The sequence below is a fragment of the Scyliorhinus canicula genome, chromosome 11 (assembly GCF_902713615.1).
Source record: "Scyliorhinus canicula chromosome 11, sScyCan1.1, whole genome shotgun sequence".
NCBI lineage: Eukaryota > Metazoa > Chordata > Chondrichthyes > Carcharhiniformes > Scyliorhinidae > Scyliorhinus > Scyliorhinus canicula.
In genome coordinates, this window is record NC_052156.1 from 109950189 (window position 1) to 109977355 (window position 27167).

The 27167-nt window shown below is 46.5% G+C and overlaps 1 protein-coding gene across 1 annotated transcript in view; it reads left to right on the forward strand.

The window, feature by feature from the left end:
* The window catches only part of LOC119973277 (ATP-binding cassette sub-family C member 9-like), a 235589-nt gene that overhangs the window by 85640 nt on the left and 122782 nt on the right, over window positions 1-27167 (forward strand). The window contains exons 14-17 of the mRNA XM_038811061.1: window positions 17838-17946; window positions 22438-22548; window positions 25625-25697; window positions 26874-26979. Of these exons, the coding sequence (XP_038666989.1) occupies window positions 17838-17946; window positions 22438-22548; window positions 25625-25697; window positions 26874-26979 (399 nt within the window). The remainder of the gene's footprint in view (window positions 1-17837; window positions 17947-22437; window positions 22549-25624; window positions 25698-26873; window positions 26980-27167) is intronic.

Below are 27167 nucleotides of genomic sequence, written 5' to 3' on the forward strand. Positions count from 1 at the left end.
GCAATGACGCCATTTTGGAGTGGGTGGAGCATGGCTGACTGACGTCAATCTGGCGCTAGCCCTGATTTGGCCGTTGGGTTCCATTCTCCGCCTAATCGCCGAAATATCGATTTTAACATCGGGCAACAGAGAATCCTGCCCATGGCATTTCTAAAAATGAATAGTTAATTTCAATTGTTATGTGACTCCGGGTCAAGTGGAACGGGAATTGCTTGCGCACTAGCCCAGGGTATTGTAACAATACGCAGAGATTTTTAAAATGTGTGTCCTTACTTCTTACTTTGTTTTGATTTAATCTTTGCTTCAAGTAGGATAGCTGTCATCTCAGACACATCACAGGGCTAGATTCTGCACTGCTGTAGGAGTTGTGATATATGTAACTGAATGTGTAGGTGAGCCAGATTATAGTTTATTTGTTTCTGACAGGACACAACTGACTCATTGACTAAGAGGTACTGTATCATTTGTGCAGCTGTGATCAGAGAAGACTGCAATACGTAATGGAACACATTGCAACTTACTTACTACCACACTAAGTGGGCCAGATCTTCCAATCTCCTGATCATCAGAGACCAAACATATGACTGAAGATGTATGCCTGGACCCTGTGGAAGTCCTGACGCACAGATCTGTGTGGAAATTGCCTGGGACGTTTCAGCTTCCAATGGGTAATTCCCCTGCTCCCTGCAACCCTCCACGAACTTTCCAGCTCTTAACTAGAGTCAGAGATTTGAGACAGTTATGAGGTGTTTACCCGGACAATATCAGACAGATTAACATCTGGCTAATGCCACAACTGACCTCCTAATCACCACCCCCCCCCCAACACAAGTACACAGCCCAACCACCCAACTACACGCTAGCCACCTGACTAGCCCTCCAACCCCTTGACTACCCACCGTGATCAGACTAAACCCTCAATCCAACCACCCCGCCAACCTAACCTTACTACCCCATGGCCCAACTACCCTGCCTCCTGAGCCATTTACCCTACCCCCCCGACCCATCTGCACTCCACCCCCAACCTGACTATCCAAGCTGTCCCCCCCCCCCCCCTCCCCCCGACATGAATATCCTAACCTCCCGACCTGACTACATCCCTGGTTCAACACTCACACCAAACCAACTGACTAATAATAACAATAATCTTCATTAGTGTCACAAGTAGGCTGACATTAACACTGCAATGAAGTTACTGTGAAAATCCCCTAGTCTCCACACTCCGGCGCCTGTTCGGGTACACTGAGGGAGAATTCCGAATGTCCAATTCACCTAACAATCACATTTTTCGGGACTTGTGGGATGAAACCGGAGCGGCCGAAGGAAACCCACGCAGACACAGGGAGAATGTGCAGACTTCGCACAGGCAGTGACCCAAACTGGGAATCGAACCCGGGTCCCTGGCGCTGTGAAGCGACAGTGCCAGCCACTGTGCTACCCTCCCACCCAACGACCCTCCCTACCTGACTAGACTAGCATCCCAAACTGATACAGCGACCAACTTGACTACCCACTCACTGCCCTATGAACCTACCCACTTACCCACCTCACACACTTACTCAGCTCAGCTACCAATCCTTAACTGCCTAACCATTTACCCACATTCTCATTCACTCAACCACGCATTCATGCATCCGTTCACTAGCATTTAAACCAGATATTTAATCTTACCGTACATCAGTTAATGCTGTAAAAAAGGGACGTGTCCTAACTTTACTCCACGGCGACCGAGTTCCTCAAGGAATGTGGCACATTTCTGAAGAAGCCAGGCTTGAAAGACACCAGTAGAAATGCGCAGGAGCATCGAGTCAGGGAATTTAATGAGCGCAGGTCAATCCAACGATCATTGCCGCTGCTGTGAAAATCCTGGTCATTGGGTACTGTGCAGTTTGCACAATTGATTCTGAACTTGGTTCTTCGAGCTCAGGAACTGTTCAATTTCTTCACACGCCAGATGATTCCACCCATACCGCCACAAAACCCGCTGGCGGGGGTGCGTTGCGGGTTGGAATCGTGAAACCCGGCGACTGGAGAACTTCAACCTAGATGGTATAATTCGAGCCTTCTTCAGCTGAGATGTCCCACTATCCAATTTAATGAACAGTAAAGTAGAGTCTTAAGAACAGGAGTAAGCCATCTGGCCCGTCGAGCCTGCTCCACCATTCAATAAGATCATGGCTGATCTTTTTTGTGGACTCAGCTCCACTTACTTTCCCATTCACCATAACCTTTAATCCCTTTACTGTTCAAAAATCTATCTATCTCCCCGAACAGGAGTCCCCAAACAGGCGCAGGAATGTGGCGACTAGGGGCTTTTCACAGTAACTTCATTGAAGCCTACTTGTGACAATAAGCGATTATTATTATTATTATCTTTGCCTTAAAAACATTCAACGAGATAGCTTCAGCTACTTCACTGGGCAGGGAATTCCACAGATTCACAACCCTTTGGGTGAAGAAGTTCCTCCTCAACTCAGTCCTAAATTTACTCCCCCTTATTTTGAGGCTCTGTCCCGAGTTCTAGTTTCACCCGCCAGTGGAAACAACCTCTCTGCTTCTATCCTATCTATTCCCTTCATAATTTTATATGTTTCTCTAAGATCCCCCCTCATTCGTCTAAATTCCAATGAATATAGACCCAGCCTACTCGATCTCTCTTCATACGCGAATTCTCTCAACTCTGGAATCAACCTAGTGAATCCCCTCTGTATTCCCTCCAGTGCCAGTACGTCCTTCCTCAATTAAGAAGATGAAAACTGGACACAGTACGCCAGGTGTGACTTCTCGCACCTTGTACAGCTGCAACATAACCTCCCTGCTTTTAAACTCCATCCTTCGAGCAATGATGGACAAAATTCCATTTGCCTGGCTAATTATTTGCTGCACCTGCAAACCAACGTTTTGCAATTCATGCACAAGTGCACCCAGGTCCCTCGGCACAGCCGCATGCTGCAATTCTTTACCATTTAAATAATAGTCCATTTTGCTGTTGTGCCTACCAAAATGGATGACCTCACATTTACCAACATTGTACTTCTCATTTTCATTTCATCTGCCAGAACCTTGTCCACTCACTTAAACTATCTGTATTCCTCTGCAGACTTTGCTCTACCACTCCTCTTAGTGGCATCTGCAAACTTTGACACATTACGCTTTTAGTTTTCTCAAAGGCCTCCCAGTTAAATATCAGCCTGAACAATATTGAGCCTGGTGACAGCAGGCTGAGAAAGCAAAGGGCATTAAGCTGAAATGATATTAGAGACATTTTATACAGATCATTATCAGCACTGTGCGAGAGAACAAAAAATAAATTTATCACATCTTGTTTCAAACACTGAATTTATTCACCTAATTGACTGTATTTCTTGGATTTTCTCCATTGTGTGAAGTTAGTGAGCTGCATTTTTGCTTATGTAGTTTCTGTAATAAAAAAAATTACCTTCTTAAATTTTCTCTGTTCACTGTCCATATAATTGCTAAAAGTTGACCACTTGTTCTTGCAGGGTAGCTTTTTAATATATTCTGATGTTTTTATGTGACAGGAGACTACGCACATGAGGATTTCAGGGGTCCAATCCTATGGTTGTCAGCTGGGTGATGTGTGTTTTTTTAAACAAACTATTCAAACAGAAAATTAACAGGATTAATCGTGACCTCTAAAATCCAGCAACAAACGGTTAAATAAAATGGCTTACATTTCTATAATGCCTTTCACAGAATCCGGTCATCTCAAAATGCTCGACAGCAGGACAACTACTTTGATGTAAAGGCACTGTTTTGGGAAAAGCAGCACCCAATCTTTACACAGCAAGATCCCATAAAGAACAATGAGATAAATAGAACAAAGAACAAAAATCACAGCACAGGAACAGGCCCTTCGGCCCTCCCAGCCTGCGCCGATCCAGATCCTTTATCTAAACCTGTCGCCTATTTTCCAAGGATCTACTCCCCTCTGTTCCCCGCCCATTCATATATCTGTCTAGATGCATCTTAAATGATGCTATTGTGCCCGCCTCTACCACCTCCGCTGGCAAAGCATTCCAGGCACCCACCACACTCTGCATAAAAAACTTTCCACGCACATCTCCCTTAAACTTTCCCCTCTCACCTTGAAATCGTGACCCCTTATAATTGACACCCTAAGTCTTGGAAAAAGCTTGTTCTTATCCACCCAGTCCATACCTCTCATAATTTTGTAGACCTCAATCAGGTCCCCCCTTAACCTCCATCTTTCCAACGAAAACAATCCTAATCTACTCAACCTTTCTTCATAGCTAGCACCCTCCATACCAGGCAATATCCTGGTGAACCTCCTGATGAAATGGACTGAATCTTCGCAGTAGCAAGGATTGCTGCTGTGCTCGAAGGTCCTCCCCGACCCGAAGCTGCTGTGCATTTCTTTCGGGATTGTCTGATACCAGCTGTCAAAGAAATGCAAATTGGACCAGAGCTAGGAAATGATAGGACATGACCCCTTTTTGCAGCACTTGCTACCTGATGGTAAGTTTAAAGGCCTAAGGTGCGAGTCTCTGCTCTTGTTGCTCCCTCGCTCAAGCAAAACGAGGCCGGTGAATAGTGGGAGAGGTCGGAAATGAGAACCGTGCTGGGCACTAAACAGTTTACAATGCAACCGGCCCTCTCCCGTAAGCGAAATCAGGATCCCGCCGTAGCATGGTGAGAAACCAATTATTACCACTTAAGCCTATTTTCATACAGTTAACAGGAGCCATCCCATATCCAATGGCCTCCAGTGATTCAGCGCCCTCCCCAGCAAGAAATCATGCTGGCGCCAATCAGTACTCATTTTTAAAATTGTGATCCTGGCGGAAGAGCTTCTGTGGTGAGTCGAGGAGGTGAGTAGCCAACATTGCTCACAGGCAAAGAGACTGGGGGGAACTGGGCTCTGCCACCCCAGTGCTCGGCAGGGTGTGGCCACCGTCGGCTGGGGCACCCACTGCATGGGTGGGCCGCCATGGGAGGGGATGGGTGAAGTGGACCGCTGTAGGGGGGGGGGGGGGGGGGGGGCATGTGCATATGGCTCCACCATGCCAATCCCTGGATAGTGTTTACCTATCCAGGGGCAACCCAAACCCTACCTGTGCTCCACCGGCCTCCCATAACCCCTACGACTGCTGAAGCCTCTGGCCGCGTGGCTGAAGGCTATTGCTAATAAGGAATTGGCAATTGTGGTCAAGTGAGCGTTTGACACAACCCAAGTTGATTGTGGGAAGTGGGGGGGAATCAATGTAGGAATGGAGGGTCCCTGGGTGGGAACCACTGCTGTTTGTCAGTCTAACATCCTTTCCCAATTCAGATATTGAAAGCTATGAATGGTATTTTGGACCCTGCAGAACAGGCTCTAGTGGTGCTGCTAGTAGGCTGGGTGGCCAGGCGCTGGAAATGGCGGCAGCAGCAGTGTCTGCAGATGTTCGAGAGTGTAGCCCACATGCAGGGACCTGCCCTACACCCTGAGGACCTGGCCACCCGTCGGGCCAGAGGGGGAGGCCCACGATGGCCCAGGATGCTCAGGCATTGCTGGTCCTTTGAACAAACCATGGACAGTGCATGCCGCAAGAGGCTCCTCCTCAACAAGGAGGCGGTGCGGCACCTGGGTCATGTCCTTGCAGACTTGGCACCACTTGGAGGAGGAGGACACCCACTCCCAGTGGCCGTCAAGGTCACTACAGCCCTGAACTTTTACGTCTCGGGATCTTTCCAGGGCTCGAGAGGGAACATGTGTGGCATCTCACAGACCACAGCCCATAGAATCATCCGGCAGGTCATGGATGCCCTGTTGTCCTGGACAGAGAACTATATAAACTTTAACATGGACCAAGCCCAACAGGATTCCTGGGCAGCAGGTTTCTCTGCCATCGCCAGGATGCCCCAGATCCAGGGGCTGATAGACTGCATGCAAGTCACCTTGCACTCACTGGGCCATCTAGAAGCAGAGGACACAATCTCAGACTAAAGGGACGATCCTTTAAAACAGAGATGAGGAGGAATTTCTTCAGCCAGAGAGTTGTGAATCTGTGCAACTCTTTGCCACAGAAGGCTGTGGAGTGTCTTTAAGACAGAGATAGATAGGTTCTTGATTAATAAGGGGATCAGGGGTTATGGGGAGAAGGCAGGAGAATGGGGATGAGAAAAATATCAGCCATGATTGAATGGCGGAGCAGAATCGATGGGCCGAGTGGCCTAATTTTGCTCCTTTGTCTTATAGTCTTACCAGACAGGTGGAATGTGGGGGAGCTGGTGGCATTCATCCCCACTCCATGGGATGGGTCCAGGTTGGCACCCAGAGCCCCCTCCTCTCCCTTGGTGCCCTGGGGTCACCTCGGGATGGAGGGGCAGCTTGTTCGAGCCTCGGCTGCCCCTGCATAATCTGGCTCTGCCATCCCTGGCGGCTCCTCGATGTCTGCATCAAGGTGTCGATGCCCTCGGCGATGCTCCTCCATGATCAGGACATGCTCTGCAGTGCCTCAGCAATGCCCACCTGCCATTGGGACAAGCTCCATAGCGTCTCGGCCATTCCTATCGAAGAGTGGTACATGTCCTGCAGCACTTCATCAAGGTCAACCTGGTGCAGGGTTACATCCCCCAGCGAGTTGGACAGTCTACCATGGCCCTCACCCATGGCCATCACCAACTGTGCAACGCCTTGTTTACCTTCACCCATACTGGCGACATTGTGCATTAGGATCTCCACTGCGATCGCCACTCTAGCAGTGTTGGTCTCAGTGCCGCGCATTGCCAGCAACATCTCCAGCGCCAGTAGCCTCTGGGACTCCTTCAATCGACTATGGCCCTGCAGGTGTCACAGACATCTCCCTCTGAATGTTGCGGCCGTTCCACAACGTCTCCATTAGCTCCAGGATAGCATGTTCCACAGGCTTAGCATCGGGCTGGGACTCAGCTGGGACCTGGGATCATGCAGACCTCCGACTACTGTCTGACCTGGGGGATCCTGCCTCCAACTGACATACATCAGCAACTGCATGGTGCTCACCAAATTGTGCCTCAGGAGCCTGTCCATTAACATGTCCCACTGAGGTGTGCGTCTGCGCTGGTGGAGGGTGGGGATCACAGCTGTGAGGTGTTGATCGTGACATCCTCGTAGCTCTCCTCTGAGTGATCTCATGGGAGGCAGGGGAGGGAGCTGTAGTGTTCCTTGTGTTGGTAAATTCAGGATGGCTAGCATCATGTTCACAAAGACCACAAAATAGCTTGAACTTAAACAAAGCTATCAATTTATTAACACTACTAATTTGGATTCTACATTTATTCCCAAATAATACACAGTTGATCATTAACATATAAACTACACTCTTCTGCAACTAATCTCTATATTGTTATAAACTATTTTCTGTTTTTACTCACACTGTCTTTACTTCAGTCTGTCTCTAGCTAACTCCTGCACCACTCTCCCCCAACAAAGCTTAGCATTAATGCCTTATATACTTGTAACTGTAGCTCCCTTTTGTGGCTATTCTAGACATTTCATTAACCCTTGCAGTTCTTAAATTTATGATAATACCACAGGGGCCACCCCTAATGGGCTGGTGCCTATGGCTGGAGGACCTGCAGAAGAATGGATATGTGGTCAGTGGGAGGAATGGGTCAGTTATGGCAATAACAACTTATGTATGACAGGTCCTCCAAGTGGTGCTCGATGGATCCTTACCTCAGCGGCGTGCAACAACCTCCGCATTGGTGACCACTTTGTCCTCGGCTACCCCCCGTAACCTCCAGGGCCCGTTCCTTGAAGGTTGTGAGGATTCTTATGGCCAACACCCGTCCGCCAGTCTGGGCCCTCTTCTGGTAATTGTGGGAGAGCCTCTCTTGCAGAGACACAGAGAGGGCATTGTTAGCCACATGCATGGTTCACAGTGATGGGATGGGTGGTAAAGGGTTGGGGGTGTTGAAGAAAGACGGGGCGTAAAGAGATGATTGGGGGCTACATGGAATGTTGGGGGGGTGGATGCTCGCGTGGGGGCAGAAAGGTCTCGAGGGTGGGGAGGAGGGGCATTGGTGTCAATTCACCCATGCTGCCCAGTGTAGGTCGTTGATCTTCTTGTGAAAATGGAGGCCAATCCCCCTGGTCAAGCTTCCCGAGATGACGGCCACTCTCACTTCCACCCAGGCGCCACAGGCTACCCTGTGGCTCACCCACTAGAACCCACAGGGGAACAGGATATCCCTCCTGGCCTCCACTGCATCTAGAAGCCTGTCCAGGTCCGTGTCTCCAAACCTTGGGGCCGGGAGTCTCAGTGCCATGACTGCAAGCTGAGTGGGGTTGGCTGTGCAAGTGAAAGGGTAGATGGGTGAGGGGGCGAGGTGGGTATGTGGGTCAGTAGCTAGGTGGGTAAGCTGGGTAAAGTGAGTATGTGGATGAGGTGGTTAGGTGGGTGAGGTAGTTCGGTGAGTTGATAGGTGGGTAGGTGGATGAATGGGTAGTTGTGTCGGGTGTAGTCTGGTCGGGGGATAATCGGGTCCTATCGAGGGGATAGTTGGCTCTGAGGGGATAGTTGGGTGGTCTGGGATGTGGCTGGGTCCAATAGGTGGGATAGTTAGGTCAGGGTTTTTTTGGATAGTCTGGGGACAATTGAGTCCTATGGTTGCATAGTTGAGGGCTAGTATGTAGTTTTGAGGGGAGTACATGGTTGGGACTTGGGGTAGTCAGATTGGATTGAGGTGGGGTAGCCGGGTTGTCAGGAGCATGATCAGGTCAGGGGATAATTGGACATACCGGGGATAATCAAGTGGTTGAGGGTGCAGTCAGGGGGCTGGGGGGGGGGGGGGCAGGGCTAGTTGGACAGGTCAGTTGTGGAGTGATCCAATTGTTAGACTACGGTTTAGTCAGGCTAACATTTCCTGGATGGTAAGTACCATGGAACGGTCTGAAGTCTTTGACTCTAACTCAAAGCCGAGACATTCACAGGAGATTCTAGGCCGCAGGAAAATTGGCAATCAGAAGTTTCAACTTTCTGGGCAATTCCCACATAGGTTTGTGCATTTGGGCGTCCGCTTAGCCCTGCCGCCTGCTGCTTGTCTTCAGTCGCACATCCAGCCTCCAGCGATTCGGACACACAGATTTGGTCCAATCAGTATTAGTGATTTGGTTGAGGAACAACGTTGGCCTTGAGCACACAAAGAACTCCCTTGCTCTTCTTCAAAATGGTGTCCCAGCATCGTCTTGGTCGCCCTGAGAAGTTGGTGGTTAAATATCTTATCTGAAAGACGCTGACAGTACAGAATCCTCTCAGTGCAGCAATGGAATGTCGTCCTAGATTTTGTGTTTAAGTCCCTTGGGTGGGACCTGAAACCACAGTTTTCTGACTTAGAAATGAGATTGACACCCACTGAGCAACAGTTAGCAACCTGTCAGAACATTATCTCAAAATATGGAGCTCCTCCATGTTTCACTTGGTGAACGATCTAACTGGTATTTTATTGAACCACACAAATGGAGAAAAGGTTCAGATGTCTGTTGAATTACCTGATTACACTTGGAACATCAGTGAAGATGGATTAGCTGCTCTCGATATCACCAGGATAGAACAGGAAAATTGGATCTACCAGAGTTCTTGTTCCTGAATGAGGTGGAGTGACACTCTTGGAAAGTGAGGGCAAGATCAAGTTAGCTGAAAATAGAAACCTCAGACCATCGCATTTCCTCAACAGTTATAAACCAGACCACCATCTGGTTAGCACTGATGTCTCACAGCGCCAGGGACTCAGGTGACTGTCTGTATTGAGTTTACACATTCTTCCATGTCTGTGTGGGTTTCCTCCGGTTGTTCCGCTTTTCTCCCGCAGTTCAAAGATGTGCACGTTAGGTGGATTGGCCACTATCAATTGCCCCTTAGTGTTCAAAGATGTTCAAGTTAGGTGGGGTTACGGGGATAGAGCAGGGGAGTGGGCCTAGGTCAGGTGCTCTTTCAGAAGGTCGGTGCAGACTATAAGGGCCAAATGGCCTCCTTCTACCCTGTAGGGGTTATATGGTTACACATGTTGAAAGGCCTTACACAAGATGGCGCATATTCTAAGGACCTGCCAATGTACTGCAGTGAGTCCACGATTGGTCAAGAATTGAGTTTTCCCTTTTCAATGGTGAAGAAGACTGGAAAGACTGAAGAAAGGAATCCTGCACCAACCATGCATCTCGCCCTTTTCCAGTTTCCCTGTTCTTCTTTGCCTCTACATGATTTCTCACCTTCACTCAACTATCTCATGCTATTTTCTCAGACACAATAATCTCTGAATACCGATTAAAACATTGAATTTGCCTCAGATAATTCTAGTTTTATTTAGCACACAAGCTGAAGAGCTTACTTAAAATATTTTTGACTGAAAGTTAGAACTGAGCGAATGCCAAAGAATTTGAATCCACGTCCCTTCCACATATTTAGCCTAATGAGCAGCAATAAAGACTTATAAATTTGTATGTTGTCTAATTACGGTCCTCTGCTCTCAGGCCAATGTTAGTTGTCAAGGCAACGTTTCTAAAACATAGGAACATATGAATATTTAATGAAAGGATAAGGTTGTTCTACCCAATAAAAACTTGGCCCTTTTAAAAAAATAAATCAACTTAATTTAATCACCTTCTCATTGTATCCATCAATCCCTTCCCCGTCCAAAAAGCCCCTTGGAGATATTTATAGTGCCTCCTTTAATGTCCTTGTCTGGTAACTTGTTCAACAATTCTGAGCTACAGTATTTTTTAACCCTTAGGAGGGCAACTTAATAGAAAAACATGCTTCACAGTAAATACTGTGTAGGACAGGTTATGCGATGGAGGCTTGGTTAGCACAGTGGGCTAAATAGCTGCCTTGTAAAGCAGACCAAGGCCAACCAGAGTGGGTTCAATTCCCGTACCAGCCTCCCCGAACAGGCGCCGGAATGTGACGACTAGGGGCTTTTCACAGTAACTTCATTTGAAGCCTACTTGTGACAATAAGCGATTTTCATTTCATTTGATTTCATCAAGAGAAGGAAATACTAATGTTAGAAATTTTTTTTTTAATATAATTTTTATTGGAATTTTTTACAGAAAATTATAAAACGTAACGTCAAACAATGAAATGCAACAAAATAACCCATAATAACTGTAACACCCCCAGACCGTATCGACGCATGTATCCCATCCCCCACCCCCCCCAACCCCAATGAACAACAGAAGAACTTAAAATAAATTTAAATAAAATAAACAAACACAGTCATCGTCCGCCCCCACCCCCCCCCCCCCCCCACACCTTTTCCCTCCCCCTTCCCCCCCCACCCCCCGGGTTGCTGCTGCTACTGTCCCTGTACCCTATCGTTGAGCCAGAAAGTCGAGGAAAGGTTGCCACCGCCTAAAGAACCCTTGTACCGACCCTCTCAGGGCGAATTTGATCTTCTCTAGCTTAATGAATCCCGCCATGTCATTGATCCAGGTCTCCACGCTTGGGGGCCTCGCATCCTTCCATTGTAGCAAGATCCTTCACCGGGCTACTAGGGACGCAAAGGCCAGCACACTGGCCTCTTTCGCCTCCTGCACTCCCGGCTCCACCCCAACCCCAAAAATCACGAGTCCCCATCCTGGCTTGACCCTGGATCCCACCACCCTCGACACCGTCCTCGCCACCCCCTTCCAGAACTCCTCCAGTGCCGGGCATGCCCAGAACATATGGGCATGGTTCGCTGGACTCCCCGAGCACCTGACACACCTATCTTCACCCCCAAAGAACCTACTCATCCTCGTCCCAGTCATGTGGGCCCGGTGCAGCACCTTGAATTGGATGAGGCTAAGCCGCGCACACGAGGAGGAAGAATTAACCCTCTCCAGGGCATCAGCCCATGTCCCGTCTTCGATCTGTTCCCCCAGTTCCCCCTCCCACTTAGCTTTCAGCTCCTCTACTGACGCCTCCTCCGCCTCCTGCATAACCTTGTAGATATCAGATATCTTCCCCTCTCTGACCCAGACCCCCGAAAGCACCCCTAATGTTAGAAATTGACACTAAGAAAGGAAAGATAAAATGAAGAAAGATGAAAGAACAGTTTTCAATGTATTGAGGTATAGTTTTCTGAAGTAAACTTTGTGGGAGGCGCTGGCGTAGTGGTATTGTCAGTGGGCTAGTAATCTGGAAGCTCAGGGTAAGGTTCTGGGGACTGGGATTCGAATCACACCATGGTAAATAAATATCTGCAATTAAAGGCTAACAATGACCAAGAGACCATTGCCGATTGTCATTGAAACCATTCTGGGTTCATTCATTCTCTTTCAGTAACTCCAAATGCCCTCTGAAATAGTCACTCAGTTGTATCAAGTCACTCAGCACAGGGCAGGACAGACCACCTGGCATTGACCTAGGCACCAAAATGGCAACAGTAATTGCAGCCTTGTCAATCCTGTAAAGGCGGCACCGTGGTTAGCACTGCTGCCTCACAGCGTCAGGGACCTGGGTTCAATTCTGACCTCGGGGGACTGTCTGTGTGAAGTTTGCACTTTCTCCTCGTGTCTCCGGTTTCCTCCCACGGTTCAAAAATGTTCAGGTTAGGTGGATTGGCCATGATTAATTGCCTCTTAGTGTCCAAAAGATTAGGTGGGGTTACTTGGTTACGGGGATAGGATCGGGGCATGGCCTAGGTAGGGTGCTCTTACTGAATGTTGGTGCAGACTCGATGGGCCAAATGGCCTCCTTCTGCACTGTAGAGATTCTATGATTCCAAGCCCTCCTTACTGGGGACTTGTGGCATCTATTCAAGCAGCAGCCTAACATAGTATTATACTGTTGCTACCACAGTTTGTCTTTGACCCGTATGCGGTGGACGAATGACTGCGAGCCGGCTTTGTTTAATCAAATAGTATTTATTTTCAGTCATGTAAGGTTACAGTTAATCAATCACACCATCCAACACAAGTTATTTTACAGAGTACTAAAGTTCATCCTGGACCTTAACTTCACTTTAGAGTGAGAAGCAAGTACCCAGACAGATAAAGGCCTGTATCTCTATTCAACTTCGGTCGTACTCAATGTTCGGACCTTGGTCTGGTCTGATGCTCTGGCTCTGGTCGTCCTTCTGTTTAGTGGCGTGATGTTCCTCTTCATCGTGGCCAGTGAAGATCACGTTTGTTTCATTGCTGTTGTGCGCTGCTGCAGAGAGAGATTCTAAAGTGGTGCAGCAATGAACCAGTGATTGACAGGATAGTTCTATTGTTCCTGGCATGGCCTGGAGATGGCCTTTCACCTGTGTATTGCGATGTCTAGGCTGCAGCTTGCTCGTCGATGTTTATAAAATAATAATAATAATAACAATAATCTTTATTATTGTGACAAGTAGGCTTACATTAACACTGCAATGAAGTTACTGTGAAAATCTCCTTGTTGCCGCACTCCGGCGCCTGTTCAGGTACACTGAGGGAGAATTCAGAATGTCCAATTCACCTAACAAGCACGTCTTTTGGGACTTGTGGGAGGAAACCGGAGCAGCAGTTGATCCGTCTTTCCTTAGTTGTGGCACAGGGACCGGAGCCCAGTTTTCTGGAACAAGACTGGTTGCGAGTCCTCCTTTTCAACTGGCAACAGGTTTTTCAGATGGGCACCAGGAATCTGTACGACATGCTGGGCAAAAACCCCGAAGTGTTCCAGGAGGGTTTGGGCAGGATAAAGGGGGTCAAGGTCCATATCTACGTGGATCCTGATGCTCAGCCCCGGTATTTTAGGGCAAGGCCGGTTTCTTCTGTATTGCTTGCCAAGGTCGACGTAGAGCTTCGGCGCCTTCAACGTTTGGGGATCATAAACTATTGCCGTTTGCGGAATGGGCTGCACCCATGGTGCTGGTAATGAAACCTGACAAAACTGTACCACCCTGCAGAGATTTCAAGCTCACCGCGAACAGAGCTTCATGCCTGGACCAGTATGCGGTGCCGAGAGTGGTACTGAAAACAGACACATAGGCCAGGAACAGAAGCTGTCACATGAGGCTCTAGCTGTAATTGATATTGGCTGTCTGCAAGAGCACTCAAGTCAACATAAACATGTTATCGCTATATGGACTTTGTGATTACCCACTCACGTCTACACAAAAGAATATGACCATGCTATGAATATGTAACAAAGTTCCAGACACAGATGATCAATTTAACCGGGCGAAGGACAGACAAAAGAAGCATCAGACTCCATAATGGGCTGATGGCTGGTCAGCAGAGAGTGTTTCAGAGGACAATGGGTCTTGATTGAATCACCCTGGTAAACAGGAGTATCCTGTTTTTCCCATTAACGAGTTGGGGTCTAGGTGTTACAATGGCCAGTTACAGGCGTATACCCATGATTCAATGCTAGCATACTCGTATAAAGGAAGGAACATCGGAACAGATCCTCAGTGATAACCTGGGAGTCCCTCAGGCACAACCATCACAAGAAGAAGGGACCCTGGGTTTTGAAGCCTAGAGAAGATATCCACACTGAGTGATCGTAGCCTGACCAGCCTCCTTCACTAAGTGTGGGTAAAACTGAGAGCTCAGCTGTGTGTCTAAGTAATACTTTGTTGAGTGAGAGAATTGTGAATAAACTCATTAAACCATGTACCTGCTTTGTTCTTCTCGCAAATAAGGGCACCTGGTAAAACTTTTGATTAATGCACTGGTCGAAGTATCTGAATCGGGCAGATACAGATACAACACTTGGGTGGAGCATTCGCATGCAAGACTGGCTGGAGGATACTCCTTTGCAAAGCGTGACATGAGCCATGCTTATTTACAGGTGGAGCTAGACCCAGTGCCCACGAAATTTGCAACCTTAAACACTCATCGGGGATTGTTTGGCCCTGGTGATTTTCCAGCGGGTAATGGAGAATATCTTGCATGCCCTGCCTAAGGTAGCTGTCTATCTGGACAATATGCTCATCACGGGCACCACAAAGAAGGAGCATAAGGATAATTTACAGGAAGTGCTCTGGTGGTTTTCTCAAATAGGGCCCCAGCCAAAGAGGAGCAAGTGTGTGTTCTAGGCTAGAGCAGTGACCTATTTAGGTTACAGGGTGGACAGGGATGGTCTGCACCTGGTGGAAGATAAGGTTCGGGCTATAAAAGGGGCCCCGACACCAAAGAACGCCACTGAGCTCCGGTCATTCCTAGGCCTCGTTAACTATTATGGGAAGTTCATTGCAAACCTGAGCATTTTATTAGATCCGCTCCATGTATTATTGAGGAAGGACCAGGAGGGGTTCTGGGGTGCTTCACAGGACAAAACATTGACCTCAGTAAAAAAGCGTCTGTCGTCCATGCAGCTTCTCATGCATTATGATCCAGCCCGGCCTCTGATCTTGACATGTGACGCGTCCCTCTATAACATAGAGGCGGTGCTGTCCCACGATGGGACGATGGCATGTAACACCCCATTGTATTCGCTTCAAGGACCCTGATGGACGCTCAAATCAAGAAAGAAGGCTTGGTGGTAATTTTTGGTGTCAAGAAGTTCCACCAGTACATTTATGGGCGGCATTTCTCCATTGTGACAGACCACAAGCCACTGGGACGTCACTAGCAAAGAATTTTCCGCATTTGAAAATGAAAAATGAAAATCGCTTATTGTCACGAGTAGGCTTCAATGAAGTTACTGTGAAAAGCCCCTAGTCGCCACATTCCGGCGCCTGTCCGGGGAGGCTGGTACGGGAATCGAACCGTGCTGCTGGCCTGCTTGGTCTGCTTTAAAAGTCAGCGATTTAGCCCAGTGAGCTAAACCAGCCCCTTGTAAAGCGAAACGGAATTAGGCATATTCAAACTGCCTCATATCATCCCTCCTCCAATGGCCTGGTGGAAAGGGCGGTCCAGACCTTCAAAAGGGGCATAAAAAAACAATCCACTTTCCATGAGCACACTACCGTTACGGTTCCTTTTTAATTACCGCTCAGTGCCACATGCGATAATGGGAATCGCCCCTGTCGATGGGTCGACGAATTAGAACCCGCTTGGGTCTAATGGGTCAGCAGGAATGTAGAGGTGCAGCAGGAGATGCAGAAGAGGCACTACAACCTGAGGATACCAAGGCAGAAATTTCACTTGCAATTTTGGTGATGGGGCACCCGGGCACCCAGTCGTAGTGCTGGAGAGAATGGGTCCGGTTTCGTACAAAGTCCAGGTTCAGGGGAAAGTTCAGCAAAAGCACTTGGACTACCTGAAGAAGCGAGAACCCGCACTACATATCACCCAACCAGCAGAATTGGCATCTCCTTCGTGCCAGGAACTGCTCCTCAGCCTGGGGACTTAGCCATCTGGGTCATAGCACCTGGTCCAACAGGAGGAGGTTGACTCTAGATCAAAGATGGACGCCATACCAGCAGACAACGTCGTGCCCCTGGTACCGAGGTCCTGGCAATAACTCTCCGTAGGTTGGTCAGGAAACGGCGGTCAGCAAAGTGATCCACTCTGCCCGACCCGAAGCTGCCACAAGCAAAAGCACAGCCATGGGCAAATAGGTGCAGAAGGCCTCCACCGTTGAGGGCTGAAGCAGGACTTTCAGACTTTGGGGGGAGGGGTGTTATAAACCCCACAAGGATCACAGGGAAACCGTTGTTGATCATCCTATAGGACTTGTGGAGTATGAGCTTCCCAGATAGGAGGTGGGGCGGGGGGGGGGGGGGGGGGGGGCACACAGCTTGAACTTGTTACAACTGAACATGAAAGCCGGCCCAAAGCAGGGCCTGGTGTGGTTAGTTCTCCCAGCTGTACCGGGAGCGAGTTGTTACCTTGAGCAGAATATTGTACATAGTTAGAGAAACCTCTGTTCTCTTATTGCTGCCTTCCTCAAGTTACTAAAGAAAGCAAAAGAGGGAACAGAAGACAAAAGGAAAAGTAAGGAAAAAGTATAGAATGGAAAACTTTCACTTTTCAAAATGTCTTTGCAGAATTTGCTACAACAGTTTAAATTCTTCTCTTTCCAGACTGGTGAGGTTGATTGACACTGTATTGATAGTTATCACGTTGCTTCCAGAACACTTACATTGTTAAATATAAGCCCTTCTGTGGTGAGTCTGATAGGCAAATCCAGCAAATCCTTAAAAATTTTGGGAGGCCAAAGGTGATGTGCCATTTGTGAGAGGCAAATGGTAGAGTGGTGTACAGAGAGTGGCAAGTTCTGGAAATTTGCTACTCATCACTAATCTTTTCTTCCCCTCCTCGTGCTGACCAATTATGCATTAGCTGACTGTGCCATTAACTTTACTTTCCAAGATGATTTGGCCCATGCTGTGTCTCCTACGCATCAGTTTTCAATTCAGGTTGTGCTGTTCTAGCCCAGGTGAAAAGTTTGAAACGGTCGCTGTTATCTAGTCCCTTGTGACTCCTAAGAACAACAATCCTATCACTTCCCAACCATCTTTGCCTCAGGGATCGTAGCCAATTTAGATAATTGCTCCTCGTTATCCTAATCTGGTAGAGTAGTGGGGGCGGTGACTGCTTCGAAACCCAAAGTGGGACTTTTGCCAATGCTTATGTGCGGATAAGTGTCAGTGCTTGAGGCCTTAGATGGTGCTTTCTGGTTTTGTTTTGTATCGTGGGCAGGCAGATAAGAGAACCTCTTCCTGACCGCAGAAAGTTTGCAGGGGTTGGCGGTAGGGTTCCCTGAAGGCCATAATCTGGAGTTTGTGCAGGGATTACAGGCCTGTGGACATGCTAGGCCTCACAAGCTCAGCATTGGTGCAAAGCCTTCTATGACTTTGTGCATGCACAGTAGATAGGTCAGTCTGAGGCTTCTTTGCTGATTTTGAACTGATGTTATAATCTGAGGGAATGATTTGCTCGCCTTCCTGGGTGATGCTGAAACTATGTTTTTTTTTATCAACTCTTTCACCAGCCAGCAGAAGTTAAAAGAGTTTCTGACAAGCGGCGAGATTTCAGATGATGGATTTCGGGGTGGTGAGACCTCATTCAATGTAGAGACGTGCAAAAAACATTCAGGAGTGGTAAGTAATAAAACCATGGTCACATTCTGCTGAAGCAGTGGCTGGTTTAGCACACTGGGCTAAATCGCTGGCTTTGAAAGCAGACCAAGGCAGGCCAGCAGCACGGTTCCATTCCCGTACCAGCCTCCCCAAACAGGCGCCGGAATGTGGCGAATAGGGGCTTTTCACAGTAACTTCATTTGAAGCCTACTTGTGACTATAAGCGATTTTCATTTCATTTCATTTCATTTCAGCATGGTATTATAACCACCACGAGATCCACAGGGTGACCTGATTGACCTCCCAATGGGGCTCATGGAGTATACGAGCACACCCGCTGAGGGGCAGAGGCCCAACAGCGGGGCTTGTTAATTTCCCGAGATAAAAGAGGGCATCGGAATCTCAGGATCGTCTCGGCTGGGACTTGGAGTGTTGACTAGTTGCTGTATTTCCTAACTGAGTCAGAAATAAACTACTTTTGGCTTACCTTTTCGGGGCCCCTCATTGATTACAATAGATGGATAAGTTTTATCCCCGAAGTAAATGTCAGTAGATACAGGTACACAATAATGATGTGACCAATGTTGACTAAATTGCATCACTTGAAAGAATAATTGCAACTGGTGCAGACCCAAATCAAACCAAGGTGACATTGCATAAATTGCTTAAAATTAAAGTCCTCTTTGTATTGGTTTAATAGAGATGGACATGGCTCCAAAAATCACAATAAAAGAGAGTTATTAGGTGCACCATAGAATCCCTACAGTGCAGAAGGAGACCTCCAGGCCCATCGAGTATGTTCTGACCCCCCCCCCCCCCCCCAAAAAGCATCCCACCCAGGCCCACCCCATCCCCGTAACCCTACCCAAACTGCACATCCTTGGACTCCGAGTGGCAATTCAGCATGGCTAATCCATCTAACCTGCAGATCTTTGGTCTGTGGGAGGAAACCGGAGCACCCGGAGGAAACCCACGCAGACACGGGGAGAAAGCGCAAACTCCACACAGTCACCCAAGGCCGGACTTGAACCCAGGTCCCTGGCATTGTGAGGCATCAGTGCTAACCACTGTGCCACGATGCTGCCCTGTGCAGTTGTTATGATCTCAATGGAGACCTATAACTTTTAATAAGTGATTTGAATCTTTATCGTCAGAAATGATGAAAAACACTATTGACTAAACGCTATTTTCTCTCTGCAGGCAAATCATACTTCAAACCACAAAGGGGAAATCTTCCCCTGTACACTAATCAAACACCACAATCCCCACAGAATTACATTATTTATAGTAAACGGTCCACAGTTGCTCCTAGTTTCCAATGTGTTTCTGTATCCCTGTATTGCTGAGTAGTAACTTTCAGTTTTCAGTAAGTTCCTTAAATCCACCAGCAGCAGTAAAGCCTGTTATGTTGATTTTTCTCCCCTCGGCTATGTCAGGATGAATCTCCAGAACCCTCAGATGGCAGTATAATGTGTCCCTTTGTCTAGAGACCATCTCCCTCCTGCATCTGACTGTGGTAGCTCACTGGAACAGGTCACGTTATCAACTTTCATTTCCCCAAAATGTAGAGGTACAGTCCCGAAACATAAATCTTGTAATTGTAGCATAATTTCAAACACTGGTTCTCGAAGTTAACCATAAATTTCTACCCACTGATTAATTGTCAGAAGGCCCTATATTTCCTGTGGGCCCTGTTACAATGTTAAGTGGCTTAATAGTCCGTGAAGTATTGACCTAATGTTGAAAAATGACAAACCATGAACCCATAAATTCAGCTTTCACTAAACTTAAAATAGTAAGGTCATCCAAATGTTATTTGTCTGGCTTGTTAACAATTTGGCATACTATTTGACAGTCATTTTGAATGTTGTATTGCCCCCACACATTTGTTTAATTCAAAATCATCGGGCTTACAATGCAGCTCACTTGTACGTGGAAGACGTTACATGTATTCATGTGCAGGGGTTGGACCTCTGCAGACAAAAGGAACATTTCACATTTTCAAAAAATTAAACAAAAGATCGAGGGACAGCAGTTCCCTGATGAATTCGCCATGGCGCCACCTCAACCAATCAGAGTCAACTTGCCAACCATTCAGCATCCTCTTCTCATGTAGTGCAATTGTCACGCCCTTTGAAAATTGGCATTCTTGCGTTTGTCCTGATGACTGCACGATGAATAGCTTTGACAGCGTGTTGCTTTTTTCAGAATTATCTTGTCAATATTATCATCTAAAATAAGCAGTCCAGCAAGAGGTGAGTGGAATCTGAAGAAGTTGCAGCTTAGTTGTCGGGAGCCCATTGTAAAGGTGAAAGAACTAAGGGCAAGCGTGTAACTGGTTGGAAGACAGGTGTAATTAAATGAGAGAAGGGGTGATGGTGTAGAAGATGAGTCCAGAGGAGGTGTAAATGGGAATAGTATAATCTTTCACTGCAATTGCTGCCTGGAAAAAGTAGGAACAGTGGTTACAATCTAAATTTGTTGACCTGATTGTTGAGTCGGGAATGTTGTAAAATGCCGAATTGCAAGATGAGTTTCCATTGTGTTTCATTGGGCGTGTGTCAGGGGTCGAGAACGGAGAGGTCAAGTGGCAGTGTAGAATTAGAAAGGCAGAGACTACAACCATATTTGCAAACTGAATGGAGACAATCAGCAAAGGGTTAAAAGGCCAGATGAATGGGTGATGGCAGTTATGGGGGAAGCAGTGGCATAGCGGTATTATCACTGCACTGGTAATCCAGAGATCCAGGGTAATGTTCTGGGGAACTGGGTTCGAATCCCACCCTGCGTTTGAATCCCGCCAGGGCACATGGTGGAATTTTAATTCAATAAAAATCTGGAATTAAAAGTCAAATGACGACCATGAAAACATTGCCCATTGTCATAAAATCCCACCTGGTTCCCTTTAGGGAAGAAAATCTGTCCTCCTTACCTGGTCTGGCCTACATGTGACTCAGCAGAGAGGCCAGAGCCTTTCAGACAAGGAAGTGATCAGATTTGGCTTCGTTTGTGATTGAGACAATGGGATTTTTGCTTCTTTATTTGTTCACAGAATGTGGGCATGGCTGGCTAGAGCAGCATTTATTGTCTTTTCCTAATTGCCCTTGGGAAGGTCTTCAACCGCTAAGTCCTTGTGCTGTAGGTACTCCCACAGCACTGTTAGGGAAGGCTTCCCGGATTTTGACCCAGTCGTAGGTGATAATGTTCCAAGCCAGGATGGTGAGTGACTTGGAGGGTAACTTCCAATTGGTGGTGTTCTCATGTATCTGCTGCCCTTAACCTTCTACATGGTTTGGCCACAGGTTTGAAAGGTGTTTTCAAAGGATCCTTGCTAAGTTGCTGCAGTGCATCTTGTAGATGGTACATACTGCTGCCACTGTGTGTTGGTGGTGCAGAGACTGAATGCTGAAGGTGGATGATGCTGTGCCAATCAAGTGGGTTGCTTTGCCCTGGATTGTGTTGAGTGTTTTGAGTGTTGTTGGAACTGCACTCACCCAGGCAAGTGGAACGTATTCCACCACACTTTGGACCTGTGCCTTGTAGATAATGGACAAGCTCTGGGGAGTCAGGAGATGAGTAGCATCCCGCCAGAGTGAGGGACTGGGATTAAGTAGGTTGCTCGACAGAGAGCTGGCATGTATTTGATGAGCCAACTGTTTGTGCTACAGTAATAAGGGAACAGACAAATATGAAGTTTAGAGATAATAACCATAGAATTGCCTTTGGGTTTGATCAGGGTGGTAAAAGGTATAGACACAATGGGGCCCCAGTAAGGGCTGAGGTATTGTCATGCTTGAACCAGGTTTCCACCATTGCCATGATTTCAATGCAATTGAACACCATCGAGTCGTGGAAAGCAAGGCTTCTTCACAAGGATATTGTGGAGGGAAGTAGAGACATGGGATTGATGATTGATCAGCTTCCAGAGTCCCTGCGTTAAATGGTGGGAGAGGAAGCCTGCAATCCATGTGCCGGGTGCGGAGGATGGCAATGGATGGGAAGAGTTGGGTTGTTATGTGCATGGAGGCCTTTGACGAGAGAGGCACAGAGGAAGGTGGTGGACTTATCGAAGAGGGAATCGAATTTGCTGAACCAGCAATGTTGGAAGGTCCATTCCTGTGGGCCCCCTGGGGGGCAAGTGGGGTGTGGGGGGGGGGGGGGGGGGGGGGGGGGTTGCAGGGTTCAATACCCAAGAAGGGAGAAATCCACACTATTGGGTAACAGGAATTGGAGGGAAAGAGAAAAAGCCCCAGAAGGGTAATTAGAAGAGATATAAAAAATGGGTTTGATATGGAAGCCAAAATATTCAACAAATGGACATAGGGGAACTCTGGCATGGCAAGGTTAGGATAGATGTGCCCTGGTTGTAAATGGAGAATGGGAAGAAGACAATAAGCAAGAACCCAGTGTTACAATCAGAGCCCCAGGATGAAATCCAATCAAATACATGAATTGACTAGCTTGAATTTGGTAGAATCATAATGAGATGTATTTTTTAAATTTGCAATACAGCACACTAAGGCATTTCACAGGAGGCAGCCCCTGAAGGACCAGCTGGAAGGTTGTGAACAGCCTCTGAGGAGATTCATTCGGTCCAGAGAGACAGAAGATGTGACAGTCAAGGTCAATAACTTGTAATTGTTTCCTACTGTACAGCTGTGGTTCTCATGTGACTAATCCCTGTCTTTCTGTGCACATGGGAACAAAAGGGAAAGAACAGTCCTGACACATGACTTGTGAGGTATAAATGAGGTGGAACCGGCCTTTCCCACAGTCAGTGCAGAAGTCAGATTGTGTAAGAGTATTCATTTCCTGTTTTTAATCACTTCAATAAAATTATAATTCAAACAAAGAAAAAATATTTCATTGGACATTAACTGGCAATTGCTTTGAAAAGCTTTTTCTGTAACAAGATAAAAAGCAATCTTTCCCCGATCCAGGGCTGAAGACGAAGCTCTGATTTTCTGTTTGCGGTCCCAAATGCTTACACCCTTTGCCCCGAACTGTTGGCTGCATAGGGCAAACTACTTGTCGTCGTCATAGGGACCACTTACAAAGATGGCTCTTAAGCCGAATGAAGCTTGCCTGCTATTTTGTCACCATGTACACGTACAAATATAAGGAAGGCACACATACTTAACTCAGCACAAAACCTAGGGCTAAACCTGGGACTTCCTTGGCCTTGTCTGTTTAAAAAAAAATGGGGTGGGGTTCCCTGGTCCCCCCAGCCATGGAATTTCCGATTGAAGGCCCCACGCCGTCGGGAAACCCGTGGGCACGGGTGCGCTGCTAGTGGAATGAGAGAATCCCAACGGCCAGTGAATTCCGGCCAACATGTAAATTATTCCTGTGAACCAGCCCTGGTGACATTGGGCCTCCCTACAATTCTAAACTAACATGAAAAAAATGAATACATTCGAGGAAGGTGGAAAACATGGAGAAGATCTAAACAGAAGCAATGGGAAGCATAAAAACAGACTTGGAGAAAAATCAACAGTAAACAGGAAATTCAAATATCTTTAATAAACACGCAAGTAGTAAAAGAGTGGTCAAGTGAAGAGCAGGGCTGATCTGAGATCATAAATGAGTTCTTGTTTTTGAGACAGAGGACATGTCTGACACACTAAATTGAACACACTAATTCACTAGAGCAGAGGATGCTACCAGTGTCGCAGTGAGGAGGAGGTAGTAGTGAAATTGGATAGAATAAATGTAGGTAAAAAGAAGATACTTAAAAGATTTGTCGTACTCAAAATAGAGAAGTCACTTAGTCCAGGTGGAATGCATCCTGGAGATGTAAGGGTGGAAATTGCAGAGGCTCTGGCCATAATCTTTCAACCCTGCTGGAATATGTGAGAGTGGTCCCAGTCGACTGGAGGATCATAAATATTGTACCAGCAAAGAAAATGAGAAGGAAAAGCCTAGCCACTCCAAGACAGTTAGCTTAACATGAGAAAACAGTTAGAGACAATAATCTAGTTCAAAATTAATTGTCACTCAGTAAAGTATAGGCTCTTACGAACAAACGAACAAAGAGTAGGAGTAGGCCATTTGGCCTCTCGAGCCTGTTCTGCCCTTTAATAAGATCATGGCTGATCTGATAGTAACCTCAAATCTGCATCCTGTCTAACCCCAATAACCTTTCACCTCCTTTCTTATCAAGAATCAATCCTCCTCTGCTTTAAAAGTATTCCAAGACTGCTTCCACCTCCTTTTCAGGGAGAGAGTTCCAAAGATTCATGACCGTCTGAGAGAATAAAAATTCACCTCACCTCTGTCTTAGTTGGGTGAACCCTTACTTTTAAACAATGACCCCTAGCTCTAGATCTCCAACAAGAGGAAACATTCTCTCCACACCCACCCAGTTATACCTTTCAATCAAGTCGCCTCTTACTCTTCTAAACCCCAGCCTAACCTTTCCTCATAAGACAACACGTCCATTCCAGCTATTAGTCTGGTAAACCTTTTCTGAACTGCTTCCAATTTATATCCTTCCTTAAATAAGGTGACCAACGCTATGCACAATACTTCAGGTGTGCAGCGAGATTTTCCTCCCGACTCCACGGTGTGTTCTGCCACGTTCGGGAGGCGGCTTGCCAATGGCTGGTGGCGGGATCTGCAGGTCCTGCTGTTGTCAATAGGTTTCCTGTTGAATGCTCCCCTTTTTCAGGTGGGGGTGCACCAACGGCGGGACCGTCATACCTTGCCAGTGTGAACGGTCAGAAAATCTCTCTCATGCCCTGTATAACTGAGAGTCACTACAGGTTTGTTAAGGGAAAATCGGGTTTGACTAGCTTGATCATGTTCTTTGAGCTGATGAAGAGGTTGACTATATGGTTGATGTTGTGTATACAGCATTTCCAAATGCATTTGACAAAATAATACATCATAGACATATTAGCAAAATCAAAGGCCGGGGGATTGAAGGGACAGTAGCAGCATAGTTATAAAACTAGCTGAGTGACAGAAGTGAGTGGTGAAACGTTGTTTCACAAGCTGAAGGAATACATTGGAGTTCCAAAGGTGTCTATAATTATTTCTGATATATATAAATGATCTGTACTCAGTATGCATGGCATAATCCCAAAGTTGATACTAAAGACAGAAATGTATTTTTAAAAATGAGGAGAGATGCAGACAAATGGGAGCTGAGGAGTGTGAAATGATACATTTCGGTTACACCTGGAGAAGATCAAGTATACCATTGAGGGTCGGACGAGGCATTCCACAAAGCATGGGGGCCATTCATCAGCCGGTTCGAAGACCTGTTCAAGACCAACAGCGACTAGGAAGAGTGGGGGGTGGGAAGAGGGTCGAAGACAAGGCGAGGCACACACAAGAGAAAAGGGGTAGATGGGGGGAGGGGAGAGAAGGGAACCCAAGGGAAGGGCAAAATGAAGCCAGGCCGCCAGGGCAGATGGGAGGAACTAAACTGCCAACGGAGGGAGGGTGGGAGGGAGGAACCTCACGTAAAAAACACTGTAAATAAGACACAAACCTGTTTGTAAATACTAGATACAATTGAGCTGTTACTCTGTAAAAACTGTAAAACACCAATAAAAATATTTTTTTTAAAGGAGACTGAGAGCAGGCGATATCATTTCAAATAGGAAATAAATAGAAGTCATACCTTAAAAATAACTTGCTGCTTTCTCTTTGTATGAAATACTTTCTCACCTTAAATATTTTCAAATCACAGGTTACTGATGGATCCTTCTCTTGGGGTAATGGCATGGTCACACTCTGTAACATCAGCATCAGGGTTCCAAAAGGTAAAACATTCCGACTGCTTTTGTTTAGGAAGAATCCTGTTACGTGAATTGTGCGGTAAACAATCTGTCGCTGAAGCTTAGGTGTAATGTGCTCTTCCTCAAAATATGCACATGTTTTATTAAAATATGATAACCAATGGTAATCGCATGATGAAGAGTATTAATGTGGTTCCCTGATTTTCAAGTGGAAAGCATGTAATGCGTTTGTCTCATCATTATAAAGTGGTTGATGAAAGTCAGGCAATTTGAGCATGTTTTCCTCATTTCCATAGGAGCCAGTGGCAGTACCGCTCAATTTTTACTATTCCCTACTTCCTTTGTTCTCTTTGTCCTCTTTGTCCAACCTTAGGTAACCTCCCACTTGTATGCACAATTTACCTTTTATATGGCGTAATTAGAGAAGACCCTCCCGATTATCCTTTCTTCCTTTAAAATGTTCCTTAAGCTCATGTGCTTTCCTATCTCCTTATTGACAGTTGGTGTCAGATCCTGTTTCATAATGTTCCTGTAAAGCACGAGCGACTGTATTAATCGGCAAACGCGCTATCTAAATGTAAGCTGTTTCAGTGATCGACCTGGAAGGTTTGACCTTTCCAGATTCGTAGAACAAGACATTTACACTTAGTCTTCTGAGATATGAGACATGCACAAATTGAGAAACGCTCAATAGTGGGTGTTTAATGTCACCAATTAGCGCTGACATGACTCAGATCTAAACTGACGCAAAGCTTATTTGGATAAGAAAACCACGTCTACTAAACTGCTAAATTAGAGAGTGGAGTTCTGAATCTTTTGGGTGTTTTTTTTCTCCATTTCATGTGCCTCTCACGTTGGTGGTTTAAGAGTAAGTGAAATTGTAATATTTCTGCAGTTTCCTTCGTTGTGAATAAATGACCTTGCGTGCAGATGAGGACATGATTGGGTGGAAGAGAGAGGAAACAAATAGATCTATAACATCGAGGCTGTGTTTATAACTCCCAAGTGGCAAAAACAAAAACCAAACAATTTTTTTCACAATCTCTCAGACTGGCTTTTTTCAGCCTCAATTGAAACAAACCCATTGGACAATTTCTGCATTGCGGCTCATTGTGTCTAAACGAAATTTCTGGAAAGGTTTCTGAACAAAGTTTTAATACAGAACTGATGAAAGATTCTTTGATGGTTATTAATTTGCAGGCCAGCTGACAATGATTGTAGGGCAGGTTGGGTGCGGAAAATCTTCACTTCTCCTTGCTACCCTTGGAGAGATGCTGAAAGTTTGTGGGAAGGTTTACTGGAGCAAGTAAGTAAAATAACTATGTTTAGCAACAATAAAACGATAGTCTAATTTTATGTCCTTGCAGTGAAATGTAGATAAACAGCCACCAACATGTATCAAATGCTGTATTTTTCTGATTCTAGCCTCTTGGTCATCCAAATTTTCATTTGTGGTATTATTTTTCTTGGATTGTGGGCTTCACTGCCTCGGGC